The sequence below is a fragment of the Rhinoraja longicauda genome, chromosome 32, assembly GCF_053455715.1.
Source record: "Rhinoraja longicauda isolate Sanriku21f chromosome 32, sRhiLon1.1, whole genome shotgun sequence".
NCBI classification, from domain to species: domain Eukaryota; kingdom Metazoa; phylum Chordata; class Chondrichthyes; order Rajiformes; family Arhynchobatidae; genus Rhinoraja; species Rhinoraja longicauda.
The window spans coordinates 6175073-6192615 of record NC_135984.1 but is presented as its reverse complement, the minus strand read 5'-3'; the positions used below and the strand labels follow the sequence as shown (position 1 = coordinate 6192615).

General features: G+C 42.6%; 3 protein-coding genes across 3 annotated transcripts in view; 2 read left to right on the top strand and 1 right to left on the bottom strand.

Annotated features, from left to right (window-relative positions):
• Positions 1 to 7397, top strand: part of ncapd3 (non-SMC condensin II complex, subunit D3) — a 64493-nt gene extending 57096 nt beyond the window's left edge. The window contains exons 32-35 of the mRNA XM_078426755.1: positions 358 to 432; positions 1528 to 1602; positions 4458 to 4515; positions 6205 to 7397. Of these exons, the coding sequence (XP_078282881.1) occupies positions 358 to 432; positions 1528 to 1602; positions 4458 to 4515; positions 6205 to 6316 (320 nt within the window). The 3' untranslated portion in view covers positions 6317 to 7397. The remainder of the gene's footprint in view (positions 1 to 357; positions 433 to 1527; positions 1603 to 4457; positions 4516 to 6204) is intronic.
• The window catches only part of rps25 (ribosomal protein S25), a 244761-nt gene that overhangs the window by 166894 nt on the left and 60324 nt on the right, over positions 1 to 17543 (top strand). The gene's annotated exons all lie outside the window — the stretch shown is intronic.
• The window catches only part of jam3b (junctional adhesion molecule 3b), a 43183-nt gene continuing 36399 nt past the window's right edge, over positions 10760 to 17543 (bottom strand). Inside the window, exons 7-10 of the mRNA XM_078426539.1 lie at positions 15192 to 15299; positions 12776 to 12794; positions 11506 to 11569; positions 10760 to 10941 (exon numbers count right to left, since the gene is read on the bottom strand). Coding sequence (XP_078282665.1) covers positions 10906 to 10941; positions 11506 to 11569; positions 12776 to 12794; positions 15192 to 15299 — 227 coding nt within the window. The 3' untranslated portion in view covers positions 10760 to 10905. The remainder of the gene's footprint in view (positions 10942 to 11505; positions 11570 to 12775; positions 12795 to 15191; positions 15300 to 17543) is intronic.

Below are 17543 nucleotides of genomic sequence, written 5' to 3'. Positions count from 1 at the left end.
ATGCTGACTCCTCTTTCATGATAATGTCACCTATTTGTTCTCTCCAGAGATGCTGCCTGCCCCACTGAGTTGCTCCAGCATTTTGTGTCTATCCTCTTTGATGATATTGAATATTAAAACAGAGCTAATTGCTACCGTTGATGCCTGAAGCTGGCATCATACGGGCAAAGAAATCTGAATTATACAGGGGGTCATTTTAGTTCAGTAAGCTGTCTGATTTCTGCAATGTAGGGTGATGTTTGGGGGGAGTTGGAAAAGTATACTAAATAATTGGGATATGCCGTTGATCCGAGTACCATATCTGGGCAATGAACTGTTGTGTTGCATGTATGTTTAATCAGCACTCTCTCTGTATAGTTTCATTGCAGGGCTCGAAGGATAGTTCATCGGCCGATGCCTCAATGACTGAACGAGCCATCAGCACTCCAGACCGTAAGTGATTTTAAGGGATAAAATAGTAAATCTGCCAGGATGGATTGAAATATTGGAAGCAAAGAAAAACTCTTTGCCATGGCCTCTCATCACAAAAGTCCCGGGTTCGATCCTGACTATGGGTGCTGTCTGGACGGAGTTTGTACGTTTTCCCTGTGAGCGAGTGGGTTTCTCCCGGGTGCTCCAGTTTCCTCCCACATTCTAGAGACATGCAGGTTTGTAGGTAAATTGGCTTCGGTAAAGAGTGTAAATTGTCCCAAGTGTTGAGGACAGTGTTAGTGTATGGGGGTCGCTGGTCGGCTTGGACTTGTTGGGCCGAAGGGCCTGTTTCTGCGCTGTACCTCTAAACTAAACTAAGCAGGAGCTCAGATTGGTTAAACAATGTCCTTTGGGAAGGGGGAATGTGCAGGCCTTGCCGTTTGGTCTGTACAGGACTCTGTGTCAGCATGTGAGAGATAGATAGATTCTTTAGTATGGGTGTCAGGGGTTTTGGGGAGAAGGCAGGAAAATGGGGTTAGGAGGAAGAGATAGATCAGCCATGATTGATTGGTGGACCGAATGACCTAATTCTGCTCCTAACACTTATGACTCCAAGCCACCAGAATGGTTGACTCTTAAATGTTCTGTGAAATGGCCTAGTAGGTGGTGTGGTCCAAGAGCAACTAGGATAGGCAGTGATGCTCAGAGAAATGAATAAATCACACTAAAAAGTCACACTTGCTATCATTGCCAGCCAGACACATATTTACAAAACTAATGCTGACTCAAAAATGAATTCACAATTGGATTGTGATTTATTTTCGGATGCATGCTACAGCTGCAAAACTTGTTACAGTTTCTAATGATGCTCCAAATAACATTTGGCTCAATTCTGTTTGTGCACAAGAAATGAGCAACTGTTTAGCTAATGTATCTGGTTTCAAAATTAATTTAAGGTAGAAAATAAAGAGCAACACTTCAGCAGTGGTGGTGCTGGTGCAAGTAAGAATTTCATTGTTCCGTTTCGGTACATATGACAATTAAACAATTAAACACTCTTGAATGACTACAATATTTTTGCAATTGCAACTTTTAATTGATCTGTTTTCCTTTCAGGAACAATTGGCAATGTGACCTTTGGTGCAGGAGTCAGCTACATTAGTATAACTCAAACCCCAACAGCTGGAAACGGTAAGTTGCAATGTACTCAATGTGTAAATTCATGATTATTACTTGCAGATATTTTTTTTCGTTCCTTTTGTAATTTGCGGTTTTCTAATTGCATTGTGGAATTGTTTGATTTAATAACTCTTTAACACAAATGATTCAATGTTGGGAAAGAGGAACTTGGTGCTTCCTTCCAGTTGTGTGGATCTGAGCTGGCTGGTTGCATCTGTTCACCAGTCTCAGGCAGGGAAGGACATCCACCGTGCTTGCCCTGCATTGACCAACATGCATCTTCAGAGCCATCAATGTGATTGACCCTGGTGGTGCAGCTGCCTTACGGCGCCAGAGACTCGGGTTCGATCCTGACCACGGGTGCTGTCTGTACAGAGTTTGTTCGTTCTCCCCGTGACCTCCGTGGGTTGCTCCAGTTTCCTCCCACACTCCAAAGCCGAAGGGCCTGTTTCCACACTGTATCTTTAAACTAAACTGCCTCCTCAGTTCAAGATCAATTAGAAATGGACATTAAATGTTGGCATTGTTACTGGCATTACATCCCATGCAAAAACAAAATAAATATTAGTTAAATGTTTTGTTGGCATTGGAAAACATTTCTGTCAGTATATAAATTGTATGGGAGGGGTAGTAGCTGTTGGGGACTAAGAAGGTGATTACTATCTTGCCAAGCACGAATACAAATGACTCCTAATGGAGGAGAGTGCCGAGAAAGTATTAGAAGCTGAGGGGCGAAAATTAATAGGTTGCATGAACCGGAAAGTCTGGCTTTGCTTTAGAGTAGAGTTAGACGTTGCTTGGCAGCCCAGATTTCCAAGGAAAACCCAAATGGAGACCGCTGTTTAGTCATTGGAAGCCAGAGACCAGTTGTACACAAAGCCTTCCCTGCTGGGACCCTTGCTGTTTGTTATATACATTAATGAAATACGTGTGAATGTACAGTAGAAGATGTGCATAAAAGGTTTGCAGAAATCCACTGGTCCTGTAGATGGCAGCACAGCTAGACTAGATACTGAAGGAAGCATCTATATACTAAAACTCTCGTTTGTTATCTTGTTTGTGACTGAACTTCAGCCAAAACGGTACACGATAGCGCGACAATTCTAGGCCCACCTTACTCACCGTCGTCACTTTAATGGTAAAAATGGTACTTTTATTCAAATTGGTGTTATTTAAGTTATTCACATTTTAAAGTTTAAATCTATCCTAGGGAGGGAGGGGGGAGGTGGGAGGAGGGAGGAGGATAAGGGGGATGGTGTGGGGGGGAGGGGAGGGGCAGAGGAAAGGGGGAGGGGAGGGCGTTGCACCAATGCAGGAGAGGTTTGGGCCCAACGGGTCCACTTGGTCTAGTAGTACATAAAAGCTGGGAGATAATGCGACTGTGTGTAGTGCAAGTTGCCATGCTGTAAAATGGACATAATCTACTGGGGAAGATATCGCGGGGATTCAGCAGAATGTTGCTGGCATGGAGCATCTCAGTTATGAGGAGAGACTGAGTTTTCTTTACTTCGCTTGAAGAGGCTGAGGGAGGGAGGGGGGTGATCTTGATTTTGGGATACAAAATCAAAAGACGTTAATAGTTTTAGTTTTAGAGATATAGTGTGGAATCAGGTCCTTCGGCCCACATAGACCATCGATCATCCATTCACACTAGTTCTCTATTGTCCCGCATTTTCATCCTCCCCCTACACACACGGGGCAATTTACAGAGGCCAATGTGAGAGGAAACCGGAGCATCCGGAGGAAACGAGTAAATCGCTCTAGTGTGCAGGGAGTGGATGAGAAATGGGTTCTTTTTTCTCTCCACCAGTGCTGCCTGAACTGAGTGAGCAATAGCTGATTTATTCATGCAACCCTTGGTCTGGGTAATTTTTTTACAGTTACTACACAAGAGATGTGATGACCGTTTTCATTTAATGCAACATACTTTTGGTTAAAGTGTAGGCAATGAAAGTGCAATTCTTCCATGCTTCTTAATGAAGGGATGAGATAGATTTTTTAAAAAGATTTTTTAGATTTAGAGATACAGCGCAGAAACAGGCCCTTCGGGTCCGCGCCGCCCAGCTATCCCTGCACACTAACACTATCCTACACCCACTAAGGACAATTTTTACATTTGCCCAGCCAATTAACCCACAAACCTGTACGTCTTTGGAGTGTGGGAGGAAACTGAAGATCTCGGAGAAAACACACGGGGAGAACGTACAAACTCCGTACAGTACAGCGCCCGTAGTCAGGATCAAACCTGAGTCTCCGGCGCTGCATTCGCTGTAAGGCAGCAACTCTACCGCTGTGCCACCGTGCCGATTCATACAGCGAGAAAACAGTCCCTTCGACCCAACTTGCCCATGGCACCCAACATGTCCCATCGACAGTAGTCCCACCTGCCTGCACTGTGCCCATTTCCCTATAAACCTGTCCTATCCATGTACCTGTCTAAATGTTTCTTAAACATTGCGATAGTCCCTGCTTCAACCACCTCCTCTGGCAGCTCGTTCCACACACCCACCACACTTTGTATGAAAAAGGTACCCCTCAGATTCCTATTAAATCTTTTCCCCTTCACCTTAAGTTGTTCTACTTTACTGCCACGTGAACTGATCACTTGATGCATTGGCAGCATAACTGTAGTTTACAGCATAATGACACAGGCTCACAACCGGAGGCTGAGTATATCAGTTTATATCTCTCAGGTGCATCAGCATTTGCATTTCATTCAATCTGCTCAGGATGTTAATTTAGTCACTGCTAGTATGAACTCATTCATTGCAGCAAGATGAAAGATTTAAAAACGTTTCTCGCATGGTTCCACTGACTAGGCAAACTAAATGATTTGAAATAGCTAATCGTCTATTCATCACCAACAGGTCATGAACGGTCACAGGAACAAAAGAACTTATTGTGTCTGAGGTCCCCTGATAAACCGTAAGTAATATATTTGATCTTTGACATCAGACATGATAGAAATCATGATAAATAAGCAGAAAGTGCTGGAGTAACTCAGCAGGTCAGGCAGCATCTCTGGAGTGGGATGTTGCCTGACCCCTGAGTTACTCCAGCACTCTGTGTCTTTCTTTGTAAAGCAGCAACTGCAGTTCCTTGTGCCTACATTCAAGTCATGATGATGTATTTGAGACTAGCCAGAGAAATGTCTATCTGCATGGTTACTTTCTAAAAATAGATTATCCAAAGACTTTGTTCACATTCTGATGCCAGATACAGTGAGTTAAATCATATATTCCTTTGAGAGTTATGTTCAGTCCAGGAACAAGTGCCATTTTAAAATATGTACTGGTGAATGTGGAATATAGGTTAAATTGTGCAAAGCTTGTAGGTGGGATAAAGAGCAGGGAGGGTGGTGATGGACTGTCAGCAGACAGTGAGTGATGAGATTCATTAAAGGCGAGTAAAGTGGAAGTCTTTGACAGTGAGACCTGACTACACGTGTTGGGAATGTGCCCGCTGTGTGTTTTGACAAACGTTATGTGGGTTGGGTGAAGACAAGATCATTTCTTTGTCCAAGTTGACCAATAAAGCTCTCTGTGAATTGAGATTCTCAGTTCTTTTACTTGATGTTACATCCCCAACCATGTCAATTGTTTATGAGATTATGTTCACAGCAATCGTTATATCGGCTATGAAGAAATTTGAAAGTTCTCAACCTCTCTGGCATATTGTTTGAAGTTTATACCTGAGCAGGCCTTGAGTTTTCTGCAGAAACACATTTTAACTAAATGGAACAGTGCTAAAAGATATGCAAGAACACAAGGGCTTGCATCTATGTGTGAAAGTGGCAGAGCATGACAGTTAGGGATGTACAGAGAGATCTTGGAGTGTAAGTCCACAGCTCACTAAAGGTGGTAACATAGGGCAGTGAAAGGGCTTAAAACAGACACAAAATGCTGGAGTAACTCAGCGGGTCAGGCATCATCTCTGGAGAACATGAATATGTTTAAAGAGATGCTGCCTGACCTGCTGTTACTCCAGCATTATGTGTTATTTTTGTAAACCCAGCATCTGCAGTTCCTTGTCTCGGCAATGGGCATGTAAATGTAGGAGGCTGAGGTGTGACCTTTTAGAGGGGCAGATATAATCAGAATCTTTATATCACAGGGCAGGCAGATGAGAATTAGTTTTATCTTTGCAGGATGTTCAACATGGACATTATGGGCTGATGGGCCTGTGCTGTACTGTTCTATGTTCATGCTTTTCAAAGGGGAATTGAATAGGTATAATAGAGTGTATAGGCTTGTGGAGCCAAAGCAAGGAAGCAGATTATTGACGTGCTATTCCGTATCGGAAAGTGGGAGGTTAGGGGTGATGAGATTAAAAACTGAGGGCGGACCGTTCCGTGTAAGAAGGGTCTTACCCGAAACGCCACCCATTCCTTCTCTCCAGAGACAGTGCCTGTCCCACTGAGTTACTCCAGCATTCTGTATCTATCTCCAGCATCCTTCCTACACAAAGGGATTGTTGGCTTTGTTCTCTGGAGGCAGCTGGAGAGGGTGGAGGGAGAGCATGGGCTCCAGATCGCTACAATTCAGTGAGAACAAAGTTGCTGTTTTTTGTCAGATTAGATTACAAAATGTAGTAATCTGTTACCTGTTCCCACAGGATACCCCAGCCACGGCAATGGAAGGTGGAATCACCCGCTGCCAATCAAACGAACCAGTTCCAAGTCAGAACAAGATCTCAGAAGAAACGTCCGCTAAAGAGTTCAAACTGAAGCAGAAATTTGCAATTTGTATTTTACCGTTAGGTGCTTTTAGATGTTTCTTCCACCTTTGCAGACTCAGAATCTCAACACACAACTTTGCCATTTCCCACAACTATACAACAGACTACAAATGTTTTCCTTTTGCTGTGACAAATTTCATGGGTTTTGTTTTTAGTTTAGTGGAAAGTCATATTTATAGCCTTGTTGTATATTTGACCAATATAATTTTTCTGTCTTGACAGTTTGAATACTAGATTTTTTTCATCAATATTGCTACATGTTATGAATTAGGGGCCACACATTAAGAGCTTGAATGTAGCAGCATTGATTACCTTAGCAGTGGGAATTGCTGCGTTTGGACTGAACATATATCGCTGCTTTAATTGTTGACTCAAAGAGCTTTCGCGTAAAATGGTAGTGCATTTTTGAGTTGAGATCTCTTCTTGACTTGTACATTAATGATAACATTATAGAATCGTGCAGGATGCCCGTGTTTTGTGGCCTGGCTGTAAACAGGAGCAAAGCTGGGTGTATGTGGGTAAAGCCAATCCATTGGCTTTTATAAAGCTTGATCTTCCTAATAAAGCTGCATAATGATCATGTGGAAGCCGGGGCTGTAATTGGATGTAAGAAATGATTGAAGCAAATAATGAACAAGTTCAAACAACCTGTTGCACTTGAGCAAGAAAACATTGCTTGCTCTCCAATCTGCAGGAGCCAGTCAGTCTGTTTCTGCTTGTTATTAGTACAAAGTAAGAGGGGCAGCAGGTTGTAATTTACACAAAGGTTCTTTTGAGTACTGCAAACAGAACACAGAAATGTGTTGATGAAGCAAACCTCTTCAGCCTTGTTTTCAAAGGTCCATGATTTGCATTTCCCTGTGTGATTGCGTTGTGATCCTCCGTTTTCTATTCCCTTTTGTCCCCGCCCCAAAGGACACCAGCTTGCGGCGTTTCAGCGTCACGACTGTGTGTCAACAACAGCTGGTTCACATTTGATGTGAATCGAGCAGTTGGCTGTAAAGGGTCGGCAAATTGCCGTTGACTGTCCAATGATGTCATGAAAAGTTCAGACTGGGCTAAGCTGTGATGTCCGAACTTTAACTTGTGTGGATAGATTTTAATAATAAATTTTATTTGGAAAGAAGCATAAGCCTTAGACTGTTGGAAGAGGGAGGGTGGATGGTGTGATTCTGGGTATGTATACCTGAGGTGGAATGACATTTTCTTTTTACATTCAGCAGATGTTGCAGATTAGGTTGGATGATGTAAACTTCCACCTGAATGTGAAATGCCGGTGGTATTTGTGGCAGGTAAATTGGTTGACACCAAGGGTAGAGACAGCCGGCAAAGAGTGATGGAGGCCCCATGACCACTACCCCCAATTACACGTATACTGTTGGGGGAAGAGAGGGAGGGAGGGAGGGAAGAAATGGCCTCTCAAAGCAGCAGCAGCCAGGTCGGTGGGACTGCGACTCGTTCTGATGCACAGCCAGAATAGCGATATGGAGACACGAGAGTTCGGGGAACAAACAGGAGGAGCTTCAAATGGCAATGACAGGGTGGTGTGTTGCCCCGTGGCGCCAGAGTCAAGGAAATATATTAAGGGGGAGGGCGAGTAGACAGAGGTTTGTTGCACATAGAGGTACCAGGGACTTGGGTAGAAAAGGATGAGATCCTGCATAGAGAGTTAGGATGGAGACTGAAAAGCAGAACCTCAAGGATAATAAGCATTGGATTACTTCCAGTGCCTTATTCAATGGAGAGGGAGGATAGGATGTATGAGTGTGTGGCTGAGGAGCTGGTGCAGTTTTGGACCATTGGGAATGATAAGCAAGAGGGTGAAATGCAATTGTGGGGAGCTAGAATCACAGTCAGATCAACTGGGAGCTTCTTAAATGTCAGTGGCCCACTCCCAATAACTTGGCAGTGTGTGTTTGTCAATTTAGTTTCTCAAAGTCAGGCCTTAGCTGACTACATTTTTCAGAACAAGGAAATTGCATGCGGAAGTTTCAATGAATTAATCCAGAAACCAGAATTAAGTAAATGGTTTATTAGAGTACAAATTACTGTAAAATTATAATGTCAGGATTCCCCATTGAAAAATGCAATATTTGACTAACTGGATAACTTGCTTAAAGCTGGCTCAGCCCTTTATTCACAACTTATTGCGATACGGTTTCTAAATTTAAACTATATTTACTAAGATTTTCAATCTCAGATTTACCCCTTGACCTCCCACTGCTATATAAGAATTTAGCATTGAATACATTTGATTTAGCCACAGGAAATGTGCTGATTTCCTCTCCTTACTGAAGCAGTCAGAGGTTTAGTGTTTGAGTGTACTTTGTCAGTTCTTAGCTCAATTTAGTCCATCTGCTCGGATTTTCGTTTATGTCCACATACTAATTTTTAGCACTGATGAATGCTTGTTTGAAATCAATGTTCTCTATACTATAATTGCAAACAATAATGTTGGTGGTTCAGTGATCCCAGTATGTCATGGGCCTCCTCCAGTGTCATAGTGAGGCCCACCGCAAATTGGAGAAACAGCCCCTCATATTTCGCTTGGGCAGCTTACAGCCCAGCGGTATGAACATTGACCTCTAACTTTAGATAGCTCCTCTGTCCCTCCCCCTTCCCAGTTCTCCCACTGTCTTCCTGTCTCCAACTACATCCTTTTCTTTGTCCCTCCCCCCCCCCCCCTGACATCAGTCTGAAGAAGGGTCTCGACCCGAAACGTCACCCATTCTCTCCAGAGATGCTGCCTGACCCCCTGAGTTACTCCAGCATTTTGTGATACCTTTGATTTGTACCAGCATCTGCAGTTATTTTCCTACCCTCAGTAACACATGCAGTGTGCTCTTGTCCAAATACAGGGCACTATTCCAAAGTTTGGACAACTTTCTTTAAATGTGCGTTGACTTTGAATTTAACTGAGATTGTTGCTCAGTTGCATGAAAGTTGGACTTGAGCTGTCCAGTGGATGAGTTGCCTATCCTGACACAGGTTAAAGGATGACCCTTATGAATTGTTCCAGTGTTGCAGCCCCAGGGGCTTACAGAACACGCTCCATGAGATGTATGGCTCCCTATTTAATAGAGAACTGTCACAAATCCTTTTTTCATAAATCAGCTATCCAGCATTTTGTGTCCACCTTCGATTTAATCCAGCATCTGCAGTTCTTTCTTGCACCTATTGTCTATGCACCTGTGGCCAATAGTGAAAAATAAACTTGGCAGTGAACAGGTTAAACCCTAATGTGCATTTCAGAGACGGGCAAGTGTTCAAGAACTGTAAATTTGGAGATTTTAGAAAACTTAACTGTTTGTTGATCACCAACCAATAAAATGGCAAATACTTTCATAGGACATATTCCTATGCATCATTGCCTAGGTATGAATGCATAAAATCAGGGTAAGTTTATAAAATATACTGAATTTGAAAAGTCCAGTACCAAAGTTTGCTATTTGCTCTCAATATTTAGTGATGAAATATTAAATAAAAACTAAGCTATAAAATGCAATCTGATCATATCCTATCAGGTCAATATCTCATTGATTATTATTTATGATGTCTGATGCAGACAGCAGCTTAGACTCTATTTGGCGCGTATCTGCTGGGTTAGAAAATACAGGGAACTTTTGCTACAAAAGGCACTATAATTGCAAGTCTGAGTTTTAGTAGTACAAAACTATTATGGCCATTGAAAAAGTAAAAATATTTAAACAAATTTCTAATTATTTATAAATTGAAAAATGTGTGTACATTTTTGAATGTAACTCCTTAATGAATCTGCTGGAGGTCAAAATTAATGACAGGAAGAGCTTTAAATTCCAAAGAGGAGTTGCAAAATTGTATTTTTTCCAAGACTGAAATGCTTACCAACAGCTTGTAAAACTAAACAGTTGATTGTTAATGATATTTACATAAATGAACTAACTTGAAATAATGCACTGAATCAAGCCAAAGATTCTTAGAAACAGTGCCTTGTGTCTACTCTCAAAAATGAGAATGTCTTTTCAAATTTTGTAATAGGCACAGAAGAAAATACCATGGGCTTCAGATTAATTTCTACTTGTTCCCTTTAGAGTTGTCGCTTTACCTATTTTCTGCAGTATTTATTGAAAACTCAAACCAATAGGAACTAATATCTCAGTGGGAAAAGCTCATCACTTCTCCACAAGGAAGTCAGATACAGTACAGTTTTACAACAACCTTTCATCAACTGCAAATTGTTTTTCAAAACCTAGTGGGGTTTTTTTCTAATTCTAATAACTCTAATTTTGGGCTATTGATGGTGCCCAAAAAACAATGATTAAACCATGTATTTCAGTTGTAGTTGATTAGGATTGAGGGCCCAGTTTATGAATAACTGGAACTAAGATAACATGTAACATCAGGATGGAAATTTGAGAATAAAAAATCTTTATTTAATAGCAAAAGATTGGTTAACAGCTTTGGCAAAAGGTAATTTCATATCACAAGTCTCTGGTATTAGATTCTTTACAAATCTATGGACATGTAAGATAAATACATAAAGGAACTCAAAACACTGGTAAGTAAAAAATTTCTACCATCTTCATTTTCTTCATCTCCTCAGATAACAAAGGAAGATTTGTGTCGAAAGTCTCCCTGTAATGAAGAGATGCAACGTTATATAGATGAGCAAAAGTGAGAAAGGCAGATACAAAGAAAATCTTCCACAGTGATGGGTGGCATGGTGGCGCAGCGGTAGAGTTGCTGCCTTACAGTGCCAAAGACCTGGGTTCGATCCTGACGATGGGTGCTGTCTGTACAGAGTTTGTACATTCTGCCCCTGACCATGTGGGTTTTCCCCAGGTGCTCTGGTTTCCTCCCACACTCCAACGACATAGATTTTTTGGTTGGTTGGATTTGGTAAAAGATTGTAAATTGTAAGTGTAGGATAGTGCGAGTGCATGGGGATCGCTGGTTCGCACAGACTTGGAGGGCCGAAGGGCCTGTTTCCAAGCTGTACCACTTAGACGAAGTATAAAGTGGAACCTTATTTTACAAGTGTGTAAAACCGCTGAATCTAAATGTGATCAATAGGGTTACTCTTAGTGCCAGATCACAGCCCCTATTGCAGCAGCAGAATCTACATATCACACAACATTAAATGCATTATACACTTACTAAAACTATCAGGATATAGGTTTTATCTGGAATCATTCTTACCTCGGGATCCACAGGACTTGATCTGACATAATCAACACTATCTGCTTTTGAAGAGGCCTCGTATCTGAAACAAATTTTTGGTACATTGAGTTAAAGCCTAAATGATTGTATGCCTGCATTGTGTGGGTGCTCAATGTTTCACTTGAATTATATACACATTTTATCTAATTAATAGTATTCATATTTAGTTTTTCAGAGCATTAAATCACTAGTGTTTTGCCACAGTGATCATTTTGTAAAACCTTCCATTCATGTCATGTTGATGAGAAAAAGTAACCATGACACTGCACTCCTAATGAAGTATAAATTTTCATTTCCTAACATCAATAACTGGAAAATATTGGCGTGTGGGTGTTCCATTTCCCAGTATCTGCCCCCTACCCTGTGATTGCAGGAACTATGGATTAAATACAAAAAACACACAAACAATGGAGAACCCATAGCAGTATCCGTGGAGAAAATAATAGTCAACGTTTCCAGTCCACAACCACTCATCAATCCAAAACAGCATCCCAGAACAGTTTCCGTGTCGGTAAACTGTGGGAATGAATATTCCTCTGGTGAATGTTGCCTGAACGCAAATTACTGTTGGCGTTGGGTTCACAGGCACGTCTACCAGCATACAGTGAAGCACGTCTACCAGCATACAGTGAAGCACGTCTACCAGCATACAGTGAAGCACGTCTACCAGCATACAGTGAAGCACGTCTACCAGCATACAGTGAAGCACGTCTACCAGCATACAGTGAAGCACGTCTACCAGCATACAGTGAAGCACTCTCCCGGCACTGGGTGGCTGAGCTTGCCTGCAGGGCACCTTTTTAAATGAGCACAAGACTTCAGCGCACAGTGGACAGGCAGAGAATTCGGAGTCCTGGAGAAGGGGTTTAAAATGGCCAGCGTAGACAGGCTGGGGCACAGGACTGGTTTCCATGTCCTTTCCACCATGACTACCATCTGCACACACACATTTTGGGTTATGTGGGTCTCCGGTTTCCACTTTAATATCACTTCCCCGGGTTGCTGTTTGAAAGTTAAAATTGAGAAATGGACAGTTGAAGGAGCAAGATTTGTAGAACTTTGTGGAATGGGTAGGACTATTGTAGCTAATTTAAAGAGCTACATGTTTGCTGGCTTGATCAAATGCCTATCCTGGATTGCACGAATATGTTTAAACCTTGTTCCTATCCCACATCTTAACATGTCAAAACTCTCACATTAGACAGGTATTACAGGTTAGAAACTAAATGCGCGAATAAGCAGTTCTTACCTGTTTGCAGGCTGTTTCTCTGGGAAGGAGAAAGACAAGAGTGAATTAAAGAAATTAGCGAACAAGATGGGTAGAGGCACACACGGTACAGAAATGGACTCGAGCTCAGCACAACACCCAAAAACAGTACTGCTACACTAATCCAAGTCTTCTTACACCCTTCTACTTTAAACCCCACCTCCCCAAACCCTCAATAATTTTCTTGCCACAGAGGCAATAGACAATAGACAATAGGTGCAGGAGTAGGCCATTCAGCCCTTCGAGCCAGCACCGCCATTCAATGCGATCATGGCTGATCACTCTCAATCAGTACCCCGTTCCTGCCTTCTCCCCATACCCCCTCACTCCGCTATCCTTAAGAGCTCTATCCAGCTCTCTCTTGAAAGCATCCAACGAACTGGCCTCCACTGCCTTCTGAGGCAGAGAATTCCACACCTTCACCACCCTCTGACTGAAAAAGTTCTTCCTCATCTCCGTTCTAAATGGCCTACCCCTTATTCTCAAACTGTGGCCCCTTGTTCTGGACTCCCCCAACATTGGGAACATGTTATCTGCCTCTAATGTGTCCAATCCCCTAATTATCTTATATGTTTCAATAAGATCCCCCCTCATCCTTCTAAATTCCAGTGTATACAAGCCCAATCGCTCCAGCCTTTCAACATACGACAGTCCCGCCATTCCGGGAATTAACCTAGTGAACCTACGCTGCACGCCCTCCATAGCAAGAATATCCTTCCTCAAATTTGGAGACCAAAACTGCACACAGTACTCCAGGTGCGGTCTCACCAGGGCCCGGTACAACTGTAGAAGGACCTCTTTGCTCCTATACTCAACTCTTGTTACGAAGGCCAACATTCCATTGGCTTTCTTCACTGCCTGCTGAACCTGCATGCTTCCTTTCATTGACTGATGCACTAGGACACCCAGATCTCGTTGAACTCCCCCTCCTCCTAACTTGACACCATTCAGATAATAATCTGCCTTTCTATTCTTACTTCCAAAGTGAATAACCTCACACTTATCTACATTAAACTGCATCTGCCATGTATCCGCCCACTCACACAACCTGTCCAAGTCACCCTGCAGCCTTATTGCATCTTCCTCACAATTCACACTACCCCCCAACTTAGTATCATCTGCAAATTTGCTAATGGTACTTTTAATCCCTTCGTCTAAGTCATTAATGTATATCGTGAATAGCTGGGGTCCCAGCACCGAACCTTGCGGTACCCCACTGGTCACTGCTTGCCATTCCGAAAGGGACCCATTTATCCCCACTCTTTGCTTTCTGTCTGTCAACCAATTTTCTATCCATGAAGTTTTTGTTAGTAATGAACGATGATGCAAACATGTTTCTAGTACTGTCCCATTTTGCTGAAAAATAAAGAACAAACTTTTCCCTCCGTACTAGCTGCTAGATTTTACCAGGCACAAGTAGGAATGGAAAAAGAATAGGATGAACTAAAACAGGTGCATGACATTCGTTAGGTAAATAATTTTAAAGGAATACCAGCCGAATTGTACGGTGCGAAGGAAGGCAAAAGGGAAAAATTAAACATAAAATGGCTGTTAACATAAAAAGGAAGCTAAGGCCAAAAACATTGCTGTGGCTAGAAATCAGAAATAAAAAACAGAAAATGCCTCAATACTAAGCAGATCAGGACATCTGGAGGGAGAGAAGTGATTAACATCTCAAATCAGTTCCCATTGAGAGATTGGAGACAAGGCACAGCAAGTGCTGGAGGAAGGGAGTATCTGTGGAAGGAATTCACACGCGACGTTTCAGGTTGGGACCTTGCCAGGATGTCCAAGAGCGGAAAATCTCATCTTGGGAGCAGATGTGAGGGAGACGGAGATATTGAGAGTAAGGGATGGCGTCCTTGCAAGAGGCACGGTGGTAGAGCTGTTGTCAAGGTATTAGTGGGTTTGTAGTAGACGTCAGTCAATAGACTGTTCCCTGCGATGGAGACAGGGAGGTCACGAGTTGTCAGAGATTGGTGCATTTGGTCTACATCGCCTCGCCCTACTCTTTCTAGGAGATATAGTCACAAGATAAGGAGTTGGCCACAGACCAAGAAGAGGAATTTCTCTGGAAAATATATAAACTTGGAATTCTCTACCTCAGAGAACTCTGGATGTTGAATCATGTGAATTCAAGGCTGAGATTGAAATATTTTCAAACCTCAGAAATTGAGGATCAGGCAGGAAAATGGCATTGGAGGTCAATCTTCAGTCAGGAATTTATCAAGCAACAAAGACTCGAGAGATTGCATGGTTGCACCACTCCCATTTCCTATGTTCTTTTTTAGACACAGGATAAAAAAAATTGCAGCAATGACTCTTTTCCTGTCTGTCTTCAACCAAAACGTGTTTCAAAACAAGGTTATTTTAATTTATAATGAAGCTGTTCTCTTACTTGCAAAGTACCCACGTTTGTAAGCAAGCCTGATGACTATGCTTATAATCAGTAGAACAAGAACTACAATGAGAATACCACCAATAATCGCAGCAATATTAAGGTCATCTGCAGAATAAAAAGAAATTATCCACACTTAAAACATTAATGATTTTTACCAAAAGAGGTTAAATGAAAAACTTATGTGACTATTACATTTTTAGAGCGCCTTTTGTGTAAGAATATATAGCACTTCACAAGGTATCATTCAACAAGCAGTAAGCAAAGGGGCTGTTCAATAAGTCAAGTCAAGTCAAGTCAATTTTATTTGTATAGCACATTTAAAAACAACCCACGTTGACCAAAGTGCTGTACATTTGATTAGGTTCCAATAGAAAAAAAATGAAAACACAGTAGCACGCAAACAGTTCACAGCGCCTCCTCAATGAGCCTCAAACGCTAGGGAGTAGAAATATGTTTTGAGCCTGGACTTAAAGGAGTCGATGGAGGGGGCAGTTCTGATGGGGAGAGGGATGCTGTTCCACAGTCTAGGAGCTGCAACCGCAAAAGCGCGGTCACCCCTGAGTTTAAGCCTAGACCGCGGGATAGTGAATAGCCCCAAGTCGGCCGATCTGAGGGACCTGGAGTTAGAGAGGGGGGTTAGAAGATTTTTGATGTAGGGGGGGGGAGTGTCCATTTAGGGCTTTATACGTGAATAGGAGGAGCTTGAAGTTGATTCTGTACCGTACAGGGAGCCAGTGGAGAGAGGCCAGAATCGGGGTGATGTGGTCCCTTTTACGGGTATCCGTCAGGAGTCTCGCTGCGGCGTTTTGGACCAGTTGCAGGCGGGACAGGGAAGATTGACTGATCCCAGTGTATAGGGAGTTGCAGTAGTCTAGGCAGGAGGAAATTAAAGCGTGAATGATTTTTTCTGTGTCGTCGAATTGGAGGAAAGGTTTGATTTTAGCTATGGTTCGAAGTTGGAAGAAGCTGGCTTTTACCACAGCGTTGACTTGCTTATCAAATTTTAATGCAGTCAAATATCATGCAGAGGTTTTTGACATGCGGTTTGACTAGGCAGGATAGGCTTCCAAGACTGCCTGTTATCAATTTGATGGAGTCGGGGGGGGGGCCGAATAGGATGACCTCAGACTTGCTCTCATTTAATTGGAGGAAGTTCTGTGCCATCCAACATTTTATGTCCTCAAGGCAGTGTGAGAGGCTGTTTAAATTTGACTGGTTGTTGGGTTTCAGGGGGAGGTAAAGCTGAGTGCCATCGGCATAGCAGTGGAAAGAAATGCCGTGCCTTTGAATGATTTGGCCAAGGGGGAGCATGTATAGAGAGAAGAGAATGGGGCCTAGGATGGAGCCTTGTGGAACTCCGCAGGAGAGGCTAGCTGGAGCAGAGGAATAACTGCCTATGTTGATGGCGAAACTCCTATCTTTGAGGTATGAAGCGAACCAGCTCAGGGCAGTGCCATCAATGCCAACTGTGTACCGGAGACGGTCAATAAGGATGGTGTGGTCCACTGTATCGAACGCTGCGCTGAGGTCGAGAAGGAGCAGGATTGCACAGTCGCCGGTGTCGATGGCGAGAAGCAGGTCGTTGTGTACCTTCAACAAGGCAGACTCTGTGCTGTGGTGGGCTCTGAAACCTGACTGGAAACTTTCCAGGATGGTGTTTTGGTGCAGGTAGGGCACTAATTGGTTTAGGATTGCCTTTTCAATGACTTTTGACAGGAATGGCAGTTTGGAAATGGGTCTGTAGTTGCTAGGCAAGGTGGGGTCTAGGTTAGGTTTTTTCAGTAGGGGCTGGACCACCGCGTGCTTGAAACTGGTTGGAACAGTGCCAGTGGCCAGAGAACTGTTGATAATAGAGAGGATGCTGGGACCGGCTATTGCAATGAGGGGGTATTTACAGTGACAATTATCAGTAAATTCATTGTGAAAGATATTTAAAATTCATAGCATGTTAATTTTACCCGTCTCTTAGTGCTGTGCTAAATACAAACATGTTTTCAGTTACACAGTTGCTTCGTAACAATAACTGCACACTTACAAACGTGCAACTTGAGGGAAATAATAGTTTAGCCGACCTTTTAACAATAGAAATGCAAAAGAATGAGTCGGACATACAGAAGCAGCCATGAACTGAACCAAGGGACTCAAAGACCCATTCTCCATCCAATGTGTTCAACAGTTTAGCACTTTCTCTGGAGTTAGTCGAGGCTGACAGTGAAGTTGTTGCAAAACATAAAGTACAAAATAACTACAAAAATTGATCAGGCTTTTATAAATTAAATTCAAACTAATTTTATAAAATATGGATATGGCTAGCAAAGCATTTACTACCAACCCCTATTTAAGCTTGAC